This window comes from Citrus sinensis, chromosome 2 (genome assembly GCF_022201045.2).
Source record: "Citrus sinensis cultivar Valencia sweet orange chromosome 2, DVS_A1.0, whole genome shotgun sequence".
In the NCBI taxonomy this organism is placed as follows: domain Eukaryota; kingdom Viridiplantae; phylum Streptophyta; class Magnoliopsida; order Sapindales; family Rutaceae; genus Citrus; species Citrus sinensis.
In genome coordinates, this window is record NC_068557.1 from 24,742,348 (window position 1) to 24,755,016 (window position 12,669).

The following is a 12,669-nucleotide window of genomic DNA, read 5'->3' on the forward strand; positions in this document are numbered from 1 at the left end:
AATTGTCATAAAAAAAACTATAACTATATAAAATAAAAGTTAATAATAGTAAATATAATTTTTAAGTAATAGTTTTAACAAAATTAATAAAAATATAATAAAATTTTCATTATACAAGTTTAAAATCAAATCAATTTAATTTCAAGCTACAGTAAGTAGTATTTATTAACTGATTGCTTTTTGATAATTTGTTTGTTCTTGTATAAAAACTATTTGATATACATCAAAATTTGCTTAACATGCAATATTATCAAGGTGCGATCCAACCCAAACTCATATTACTCGAACTTAAAATCGAAATTTTGATAAGACTGCTTGGAACTAACCTTGGTTTTTTATTAGGCTAGAGTTAAATAATTCAGTGTAAACTTAATAATTTTGATTTATATTCTTAATTCTCGAACTTACACGAAGAGGAATTTAAAAGGTTGTTTAGTTGGAATAGTCCGAACATAAGAGGCCGTAGTAGGATGATATAGGAGCCCCTAGGATATCTCTTCAATCCCATTTTAAAAAAAAAATCTAAAATTATCCTTATTAAAATTAAATAGAAGTTATTTATTTTTAACTTTCGAAAGCTAAAGCAAACAACTAGCTAACATCATTTTTTTTTGGGTCCAATATTAGTACATAAATTGGGCCACCAAATTTCACTCTTTCCTGCCGCTAACAGTATGCCTTTTTCAAATTCTAATACTACCAAAATCTTGGTGTAAGTCATTGCCATTCAAGTTATAGTTTATAATTAATTCGTTCATGAAGATAGGCATCATCCATCATTGTCGCTCTTAATCTTAACCTAGACCCAGCCACAACAGCATCCAATGACCTTCGAACTAACCACTCCAGTCACTAACATTTGCTGTCGCTGCTGTTGCTGATTCTCCTCGCCATCTTCCATTCGTGAAAGTTGAGTCAAAAGCTTTTTTCATGAGCGAAAATGCCAGTTTCTGCATCAGAAGCCAATCATTTTTAAACAAAATGATGTCAAAATTGACCTCATCAAGTCTGAATTGCCTTCTTCACCATCTCCCCCGCCCCCTCCCAAAAAAAAAGGATAGACCTATGCAACAAAATGATAATGGTGGATTGTTAATGTCTAGAGAGAAGAAAAATAAATAAATAGTTTTTTTCTAATTTTAATAAGGATAATTTTAGAATTTTATAAAAAAATGGGTGTTGAGAAATATCTTGAGAGGATCAAATATCATTACTCATAATAATATTAGGAATGGGCCGAGCTATAGTCCAAACATTAAAGATGTTAGAGTAAAGACTTTCAAAATGTTAGAGTCAAACATGTTTCTAGAAATTATAATGCTTATGCCCATTCTTTAGCAGAATTTATTTTAGAAAACAATCCATTTGTTGTCTGGGTAAACTCTATACCAATAGAGGTCCAAATTGTATTTGAAGTGTCGTTATGAATGAAAGGTTTACTTTCTTCTAAAAAAAAAAAAAAGATGAACTTGAATTTGGAATTGGGTCCAAAATACACACACACGCGCGTGTGTGTGTGTGTCTGTATTTCAAATTCTATTTCATGCATGCCTCTTTTCTTCTAGAACATATTTTAGGTTTTCACTATACATATATAGTTGAAGTCGTCAAGGTGTTCATTAAAGAATATATAATATATATTTACCATTTGTATTCATTTTAATTGAAAAGCCAGAACATGAAGGAACCAAAATATATGTGCAAAATTTTGGTAGGAAGGAAACAAAATGAGGGTCAATGGTGGGATCGACAACTAAGGACCCACACAAGTGTTTCTCCTCTGATATGCACACAATTTGAAGGAGATATATATCGTAAATATATATACAATTGTTCTCTAGTGAGGGTTTTCGTATTTCATTAAAGTGCGAAAATACGCTATATGAGGTATTAGTGTAAGAGATTCTTTAAAAGACAAAAAATACATACTTTGATGTATTGTGTTTTGCCATATAATATATTATTAAAATTTTTGTTTTTTTTAAAACTTATTTCTTACTTTATAAGGGAACCTTACTAGATAATGACTCTCTCTCCCTTTCCCTTTACAAACACACACATAAAAAAACACAAAAGGAGGGGTTATTTTAACTTATATCAAATTTTGAGTTAGTAACTCGTGTAATCTAATAGTAGATATTGAAAGTAAAGATATCATTTAAGAATGTTAATTCATCCACCGTTGAATTGTATGAGATTAACAACTTAAATTTTATATCAAAAATTTAAATTGAAATATCTCCATTCACATATATAGATTATATATGTGAAATATCCCCTTTCACATATATGGACTGTAGTCATGCTGAAAAGGGGGGGGGGGTTTGAATACCAAATTTTGAGACAGAGACAAAGGCCTCAAAATTATTAAACATTTGGTATTTAAGATTGAAATATTGAATAGACGCGAGTTTTGAATACCAAATTTTGGCTCTAATTGAATAATCTAATTGAGTGATTTCGAAATACTTTTTTTTTTTCTTTAGGAAAATCAATAAAAAAAAGGTTGCACAAGTTAAAACCTGAATTGGGCAATCACACAATTTGATATCATAATCCATGCATCTGATCACAGCTCACAGGGGCCTTGTCAATTCATTGCTTCGTACCTGCAGAAACTGTTCCATCACCGACTTTTTCATTTTACATTTAATTTATGGTTTTTTTTTTTTATTTCTCTTTTTACTCAATTCAGAAATTTCCGTATAACACGGGTTGCTATTTAGTTGGATATGACATTCGCAACTTGAGGCCTACATACATCAACAGCTGTCATTAATAGCATTCGTACCACACCATGCGTGTGCATGTCCGCCGGGGATCCAATTTGATTTCTTGATCATCCAAAGCTTTTCGCTGGTCATAACGTGTGCCTTCCAATTTTACTACCGTCTACCGATATCTGTTAATGTGTTTAAGGGAGATGATCAGTTTCCTCTCTACTTAAATTAATATATACCATTAATTTTTTACTATTTTCATAATAGTTAATAACTTCTTTTTTAGCATAATTTTGTAGTACTATTTGTATTTTCAAACACACTTTTATTCATATTTATTATAAATTAAATAAAGCATATAAATAGAAATTACAATAAAATTTTAAGAATTAAAAATAAAAAATATATTTTTGGTGTGAATAAAAAACTAAAAATAAGATATTCTTTTTAATACTTTTGCTATTTTTTATGATAGTTTTCTTATCATAAATATTTATTTTATATTGTCAAAATCAATTACCAAGTAAATGATTCATTTAGCCCCATTTTCCATTAAATTTTTTATGTCAGAAAATTTTTAAACATTATAAAAAAAATAAAAAAATAAGTGATATATATTAATTTTAATAAAAGAGAAATTGACATCTCCTAATATTTTAATCATGGCTTATTACTGGAAAATTCAGATTGCCTGCTCGGAGATATACCTTCCTGAGTTGTGATGTTCATGATCGCGTACAATTTTATCCAGTAATCAATTGTCTTGTCGCAGCAAGCTTTCTGTTTTCCATTTTGCATTCAACCCACCTGTCACCTGATCACGTTCTAGCTCTTTAATTAAATTATTTCATGAGTTTTGTCAAACTAATTAAATTCATTGATGGAGCAAAACCATGAAGGTTATTTTTCAAACCTGAAGAAAATAAACTTTTAGCAACCAATCAGGGGCATGAAAACGGTTGACATAAATCTTTGCTGACAATTCCTCTTTGAAATTAACCGTCTGTAATATTATCTTTTGAAATATAATCTATCTGATCACATGGATTAATTTGGAGGATTCATAATGTCAATGAAAGATTATTAATAGTCTGTTTGGAAGTGTGGTGAGATAGTTGGACTGTGAAATCTCAGCTATTAAGGTGTTTGGTAATACTTGTAGTTGAGCTTTGATAGCTTAGTAAATTTTTTTTCCAACTTCTATTCTATAACAGTAATTTTTACTCCACAGCAGCAATAGCTTAAAAGTTACAACAATTCACTACCAAACACACCCTAATTGAGGGCAGTTTGTATTTGAGCATCGTTCAAATCAGTAAATTGCTAAAATTACAAAATTCACTTCCATCCAACAATTAATGACATGGGTAAGCACGCCCGCGCACACACACAACTCACATTAGTTGGTGCCTTGATGCACATGCATGCAGCTACTGTCGTTAATTGAATGAATACTCCTGCGTTGGTGGCTAGCTTCATCTTCCAGTAGGTTTTCAAGCACATTTCTGCTTTGAATGTTTGGTGCTTTATGGCTTAAGCTTGTAGTTTTATCTCCATCGTATAAATAAAAATTCGACATTTTTTGTTTAAACCTTGCCGAAGCTAGGAAATTTAGACATAAAGTTAAAAACATTTATATCAATTCAAATAGATGTTCAATCTCCCGAAGTTGCAAGTTGTACATATTTGATCATATTGTCGTACTAAAGCCTTGTTTGATATTGAAGTTGGACATCTGAAATTTAAAAATTACAGCACAAAAGTGTTTGGTAAATACTAACTATTATTATTTGAATGCTAAATTAATTTGATCTTACACTTTATGATGAAAATTTTATAATATCTTTATTATTTATGTCAAAATTATTATTTAATAATTATATTCACTATATGTATCGACTTTTATTTCATAATTATTGTAAGTGCAAAAAAATACAAACACTTATACTGCACCGCGCGAGTGTTCACTAAAAACCATTAATTCAAATCATGGATATATTTTGCATGGGTCTCGGATTAAAGATCAATGCAAGTACGGTTTATATTGATCCTACATTTAAAAATCAATATAAGATATAACTATGTTAACGGTGGATTGAAAATCAACATCCATCAATTGATTCATATCTGCAAAAAAAAGTAGGAATAACTAGACCTGAAAATATTGACAAATGGCAGTGCGTGATTACTAACGGAATCACGTGCAAGTAATTTAGATACAGAAAAAAAGGGTTACCAAATCTAACAGTGTAAAATAAATGGAAGAAATGGATGATGGGAATTTAGATTTGAGGTAAAGTTTCCCACCAGTCCCGCATTTCTCGGTCTATAAATAAATAGAGACCAAAAGAATTGAGAAATGATCTTTTAGCTATTTAAGAAATCCAGATCTAAATAATTCCTAATCCATAAACACTAATTTGAGTATTAAAGTACCTTTTGCTGGTATATGCTTAATTTCACCGAAACCTTCAAAAGAAGATTGTTTCTAAAGTTTCCAAGGCAATCAGGTATGATTAATCACTCAGATTCGGACTAACGAAGGTTGTAAGAACTTTCACTTATATTATTTTTTCCTTAGTAGTTGTGGCTTAGAAGTTAAAACATTTCAATACTGAACATGGCTTAAAGCTTTTAGAAATTGTTCTTCTTTTTTTCTCAAAATAAAATCGTTGGATCTTGATGGAATTTGTACATTTCTTTTCATATGGTTTACTCTATTTTTCATGTATTATATTCCATGGTACAGTGTGCTCATATAATCCTGAAGCGCTATATATATTAAATTATTAATCATCGGCCTCGCGCAACAGCTTAATATCTAAATCTAAAGATGTATGAAAATTTTCAATTCATGCATGCTATAAATCTATTTCTCAGATCATGATTCTTTCTTGATCTTGGGCAGCTTACCGGTTTCTGATTTTTGGTTAACTGGTTATTAAATAAAAATGTAAAAGTAGTTACGTCTTATACAATTTCAGATACACTTGTGAAGTTCACATAAAAAAGGATCCTAACGCCTACCTAAGTCCCCTCTCTCATGATTTCAGTTCTTTCTAATTTTGGTTAATCAGCAAAATCTGTGGTCAACGACTTAAAATCAATTACATATGCATACACAGAATTTGGAAATGACTATATATGAGCTAAATGGCGGTAAATCGACATTCACATTATATATGTATAGGTATGTATTCTAATCATGCCAATCCATTTCCTTTACACTTTCCAGTTATGTCAATAAATTAATGGATTTCTTCTTTCCAGCTCAAGACTTAAGAGTGACTAAAAGCTATACATTGTCTGTACATGTGTGTGTGTGTGTGGCCTAGGCTACTTTCAGCTGCATGTTTGAGAGCCGAGCGTCTTCCCTTTATAATGCACCGCAACAATGATTGGGATGCTTAATTATTTTATGTCATCCTTAATTGTAATTGTGGAAAAAATAATCAACACGTACAAAATCAGATCCTAATCCAGTCATCACTTATTGTACGTACTGCATGCCATACTCAGACAAATTTTGTGAAATTGATTATTGAAAGAGAACAAGTGTTGCAGAAGAGGCCGAGAGAGACCTTGGTTTCAATTCGGCAGCTCACTATCATTCTTCTTCTCTGTATTTGCTTTATTAGCAAGTGATGGTGATGAAGAAGAAGAAGGAATGCTCATTGTGAGATCAAGATTCAAATCAGGCAATAATCTACATGGCTCATCCTCCCAGCAACTCCCAGCATCAGATGCTTGATAAATATCGTCACCGCGGGGTTTGACTGCTGGTTCATTCATATCAACTAATTGCTGCCCCAAAGATGTTGCACCAGTAGAATTGTGAGGAAGGCTGTGGTGCAACCGATGATTTTTCGGATCAATTCCCATATTTATAAGCTTTCTCCTTAAATGAGAGTTCCAATAATTCTTCACTTCATTAGCGGTACGGCCAGGCAATCTTCCAGCAATCAATGACCACCTAAAAATATTATAAGCACCATTGTCAAAATTTTAGCATCCCCAGACTTGTTGCAATGATTTGATGATGTACATAGTACTTGTGTACAATGTTTTTCCTGTAATTGAGCTGAAAAGATGAATTTTTTTTTTTCATATTTTTGCTTAAGAGAAAGAAAGATGACGGTAAATTAAAGAGGGAATCTGATCAATAGGGGCGTATCATGCATATATATTTATAATTATACTGTAACCTATTGCCTAGAAGTGCGTGAAGCTTGATGATGAGATCTTCTTCATCTTCAGCAAAGTTGCCTCTTTTAAGGTCAGGCCTCAGATAGTTTATCCATCTCAGCCTACAACTTTTACCGCAGCGAGCCAGGCCTGATCAATAAAGCAAATAAAAAAGGATAAAGGAACAAACAAAATAAACCCATTCTTTTGCCTCGTTCTACATATGCTTTCTTAATTTCCACTATTATTATTTTGTAATATTATGAGATAAATTACCTGCAGCCTGAGGGAGGGTACGCCAGCAGCCTTCGCCATGTTTACGAATATAATCAATGAGCTTCTGGTCTTCTTGCTTGGACCAAGCTCCTTTGTTTGTGTCTTGCTTATCACAGCAAGGCTTCCGCATTGTGTAAGTTAAGATCACAACCTTAAATTATTATTCTTGAGAAACCTAGCTGATGGATAATGCTGTGATCGAATGAAGAAATGGAGAGAATTAAGCTGAAGAAGATTTGGAGCTAAAGAAAAGAGCAATGTGGGTGGGTGGGTGGTGGGGGTACGTGTGTATATATATATATAACTGCTAGGGTAGTTTGGATATGAAGACGAAGAGAGCAAAATTAAGTTGACTTGGACCGGTGGTTTAGCCATGCTTGGGAAAGTGAGACTGTGAGAGGTTTCAAAGAGGATGAGCAGGTACACGCTGTTTGACAAATTTTGATTGTGAGTTAGTTGCCGTTAAGTAGAAGTCCTTGTCTTTCACCCATAACCACAGTTACGTTATAAATGATACCAGCATACATATCTCAATACCTCATTATGTTTTCGTGGTTTTTTTTTTTTTTTGGTTATAAATTAATTAACAATATTTTATGGGTTATTTACATTATTATTGTTTTTGTTTGTTTGACAAAAGAGCTTCTGTTCATGACACAAACAAAGTAATTAATATTACATTTCCAAAAGTATTATTCCAATATTTGCTTTGTTAAATAACTGGGCAATAATTGACACATTCATTTATTGGATACTCAATTTTATAATTTATGAAATTACTTATCAATTCATCTGAAAATGAATATCAGTTTGGTTGACAAGATGTAGTAAAAAGTATTATTTAACATTATATATTATAAGATCTTTAAAGGGTCCAAATGATCATATTTCATAACTAAAAAGAGATACCTTCTCTATATATAAATTACCATTTGAATAAATAAAAAAATAAATTCTTTGAAATAAAGAAATCTGAATCCTCCTAGTCAGATATATCCCTACTTGATTGGGTATAACGTTTCCGTTACACTAAAAATTACAAAATAAATGAATGAATAAATAAAAAGAGAAGAAGAATAAGAGCATCTCCAAAAAGGTCTTTAAATTTTACTCTTCAAATTTCAATTTGCTTACTGATGTGGCAAATAAGTGTATAAAAAAATATAATCCCCTCCAAAAGAGTCACCAAATAAGAATAAATTAATATTATTTTAATCAAATCTTTCCCACTATCAAATTGAATTGTTATTATATTTTTTAAAAGAAACATAAATAATAATTATTGTAGTCTTATCTTTTCAATAAATAATAATAAATATTAATAGAAGAGGGAGAAACTCACTCGGCAATATTAAAGAGTTAAAAACAAATCTTATTTGAAGAATCTAAATTAAAGTATCTTTTGGAGTGTTTAATATTGATATGGCTCTTCAAATAAGAAGTAGAATCTTATTTGAAGAGTCTTTTGGAGATGCTCTAAGCAAAACAGATTGAAAACCTAAAGGAAGTTGGCAATGTCACGTTTTTATTACTTTGACTGATGGTTTTCGATATTTATCATGTAACAGAACAAACAGTCCTATCATTGGCTTCCCCTACTTCCCTTTATTTCAATCTCATTCATATATTTAGGAATTTTAAAGTGTAGGAAAGTCCAGAAAAGTATATAAACAGTGGGGTTTATGTACTCTAAATTTTAAGTCTCTTAAACTCCACGGTTTTAAAGTTTTTTCGGACTTTTCCTACACTTTAAAATCCTGGACCAGCCTAACTCACTTGTGATCATCGAAATTAATAAATTTTTAGTTAAAAATATTTCATGCCATGGAGAGCTAATTAGAAGAAAATAATATCATTTTTTTAATGCACAAAACTCAAACATTGAATTTTTTCCGTGTGAGTTTTTTTAACTCTATCTATTTTTTATTAACAAAATAAAGTTGGTGGGTTTAACTCATATTTAAAATCTAGTTAATGAGTTATATTTTTCATTTTCAATAGTCCATTTAGCTTAATTGTTTATAGGTGTAGATTTTAGGCTACAACTTTAAAGTATTTTGGTAAATATTTACAACTATAACTTGAAAGTTAGAGTGATTTTACCCCAACCTTTTTCTATGAATAATTTGTATTATCTTTAATTTTTCAGAGTTATATTTACGAAATATTATTAACTTTTATTTTACACATATATATTTAATAACCCATATATGTTTTACATATATAATATTTTACCACATATTTTATATTATGTATGTATGTGCGTACATATGTATTTATATATAATTTTGTAGTGAGGGCCATTAACTGACCAAAAAAAAAGTCTCCAATGTATTGAAATATGTGGTTTTTTTTTAATATATTTTACGAACATTCTCATTAGATAAGAATTATACATATGTATGTATATATATCGGAGATTATTCTAAACTAATTATAGGGATTTAAGATAGCTAAATTTTAGATATAAATTAACCCACCGACTTATTTAATGGATTGAATCTTACAGATGTACTACGAAGCTCAACTAACTAAGAGAAAGTGACCCAATCCAAAAGAAACCAATATGTGAGAAGCTTATTCATCAAATTATGTATTATCAATTGGAGAAGTACCTACCGTTTCAAGGTTCATGACCGGCATGCATTAGTACTTGCAAACATTTATGACTAGACACAATTCAGCGAGAGCAATTTATACTATGTTTGGACTTCTTGTTTAGCACATGTTTCTCGCGCTCCATGTACTGTTCAAAAGCAAGAAAGATCGGTGGGACTTTTGATGAGAATGAGAGATTGAGAGGTAAACAAAGGAGATGCCAAGTTCTTATCTATAATTAAGATGTATACATATACATTTTATTGTTTCTTGGAATATATAGCAACAGGTCAAGCAAAGATTAACTATCAATCTAACCCAAATTCATTTAACTGCAAGAGGTAGGTAGCTGTGGAATTGGACCATTAATGGATTGAATCAATAGATGCAGCTAAATTTTAGAATTCGATCACTTACAGTGTCTGGATATGATTTCGCATTTTGTTTAAGAATCCGATCAGTAGATTCCATGCATGCTTGCTTCAAGCATAGATTTTTAAGACATTTCTATAAATAAATATTCAACTTCAAGCGGAGATCAACGCAAATCAAGAAAACCTAATTTCGAATGTGCCTGCGTGCTTTGCTAGCTAGCCTGTTTCCAAGAAAATGGAGGCAATTAGAAAAGTAGAATCTTTTCTTCTAATGTTTTCGCATCCGTAGACTGCGTCACAGCCTCAAGGACATGCAAATGTATAAATAATATTCAAAATAAATAAATAAATAAAACCTAGCTCCCTGCCTCACAATTCACATACCTACCGTCTTTGCAACCAGAAGTCATCTTACTATCCTTGATTTTTTTTTTTTTTTTTGGGCTATAGCAGAACATTTATTGAGCTGAATTAGATTTAATTAATTAATTGGCTACCGACTGGAATAGATTTAATTAACTGAATTGATATGAGCACAAATTTAGAAAGCCTTGTTATCCAATAGTAATGCTTGAGCTATACAACAACATTGGAATTGATAGTTCAAACAACGACGTGTCGCTTCATGTGGATTGGAAAATTGACGATAAAAACTTTTACATGAATAAAAATTGATGTATGATTGAGTTAGCGCAGTTCTTCTGCTGGTTCGCGCTTGAATAGACTGGCAGGTGATGACTTTTTCTTTCCAATATATTTTTTTAAAAGTCATCACCTGCCACTGATGACTTGTATATAGGGATGGCAAAATCTGGATCTGGGTTCGGGTTTAGTCTTTTCGGATTCGGACCCGGATATTATTTTCTTTTTCCAGACCCGGATTTTAACCCGGATTTTTTTACCCGGATCCGGGTCCGGGTTCAACCAGGAAAAATTCGGGTTTTCGGATTCTGGGTTTTGAACCCGGATCAATGAATCAATATTAATTTCTAAAATTCTAAAAATAAAAAATTAATACATTTCTAAACAATAACATATTTAGATTAATCAATAAAATTAATTAAAAAATAATATAAAAATTAAATATCCGGGTCCGGGTTTCGGATGTCCGGGTTAACCTAAACCCGGACCTGGACCCGGATATATCTGGGTTATTAAAATTTATTCCGGACCTGAATTTTTTTATATTCCGGTGCGAGTTCAACCCGGCCCAGATTATCCGGGTCCGGGCCGGGTCCGGGTTATTTTGCCATCCCTACTTGTATATATATAAAAAAATTGACCTGTTAATTAAAAAGAAAAAAAAATTGATGCAATTTGTCCACTTCAAATTATGCGATTAGTCAATTACTCTTTCATTTCTAATGGTAGTTTAGAAAATTCAATGAAATAAAAATAGAATGGAAACCTCTTTTCAGGACATTTATAAAAAGGATTAGAATTCTGTCATGATCTAATCTTATACTGAGAAAAAATTCAAGTGCTGATTAGTAGTTCCTAAATTAAAAGAATAAAAAAGTTAAATCTTACCCGTACATCGAAGGTAATACAACCTATTGTATAATTGAATTTAATATAATTGCTACTATATACTATAATGTTTTTTTAAAATAAATGCACACATGGTCATAGTATCATTTACTTAGTATATAATTGACATGATATCTTTGAAATATTCTAAAATTTATCCACTAAAAAAATATGACATAAGATTTTAAAAACTTAAAAGAGATTAGAAGAGGTATCCAATCCATGTCATTGAAATTTGATTATAATGTTATGGACAATTAATTTACATGCATGCATAGGAGGACATTGTAATTTATATTTATATATTATTACTACCTAAAAAGTGGATGTTAGGCCCAAAGGCCTAGTCTAACCACAAGGTACGCGTCTCATGGACGCCCAAGCCCTTGTACTATAGGTTATGGTTTGGAAGGTACAGATATACGAAAGTAAGAGTTAATTCACATTAAATATTTAGCTAAGCCCACTTCGAGGACTTTTTAGCCTATATAAGAGAATGCCTTATAAAACGAGCTAGTAAAGAACCAATTATTCTATAAAAAAAAGTTAAAAATATGTCTAGTTTAAACACCAAATCCTAAATCACATACATAAATTGTTGATTTACATGCATCAACAATTGTTTTGCTTTTAGATTAATAGTCAAGGAGTTAGTAGATAATTAGTGGCTAAAGAGGCTCATTTTGGTAAGAATGCATCGCAATTGAACTAAATGCATGACTGAAGCTTGCATAAGATAAAATGCAGCCTAACAAGTTTGTATGAGGTAGATCCTCGTATAGCCTACTGTAAATTTAAGCATCATAATAATGTGAAAATGGAAAGGATGGCATGGAGAATTGATTGGTTCTCAATCAAAACTCCAAGTAGAATTATTAACAATGAGGGCAGTCATTTCGTTTTGAGTTAAGTGATTTAAGAGAAAATTAAAGTGACTTAAGGGCATGTTTGGTTGCTGTATTATAACTTCTCATTGCATTAGCTTT

The 12,669-nt window shown here is 31.1% G+C and overlaps 1 protein-coding gene across 1 annotated transcript; it reads right to left on the reverse strand.

The window, feature by feature from the left end:
* Positions 1 to 5,855: 5,855 nt before the first annotated feature.
* Positions 5,856 to 7,336, reverse strand: LOC102625526 (MYB-like transcription factor 4). Its single transcript, XM_006494989.4, has 3 exons — positions 7,182 to 7,336; positions 6,926 to 7,055; positions 5,856 to 6,693 (listed from the first exon to the last, which is right to left on the reverse strand). Exons 1-3 carry the CDS (start codon positions 7,309 to 7,311, stop codon positions 6,309 to 6,311), a joined length of 645 nt encoding a protein of 214 aa, XP_006495052.1. The 5' UTR covers positions 7,312 to 7,336; the 3' UTR covers positions 5,856 to 6,308.
* Between the last annotated feature and the right edge of the window lie 5,333 nt (positions 7,337 to 12,669).

Coding starts and splice junctions, on each gene's coding strand:
- LOC102625526 (XM_006494989.4), bottom strand. CDS start 7,311: ATGCGGAAGCCTTGCTGTGATAAGCAAGACACAAACAAAGGAGCTTGG. Junction 7,056..7,181: donor TACCCTCCCTCAGGCTGCAG/GTAATTTATCTC, acceptor TTTATTGATCAG/GCCTGGCTCGCTGCGGTAAA. Junction 6,694..6,925: donor CACGCACTTCTAGGCAATAG/GTTACAGTATAA, acceptor TAATATTTTTAG/GTGGTCATTGATTGCTGGAA.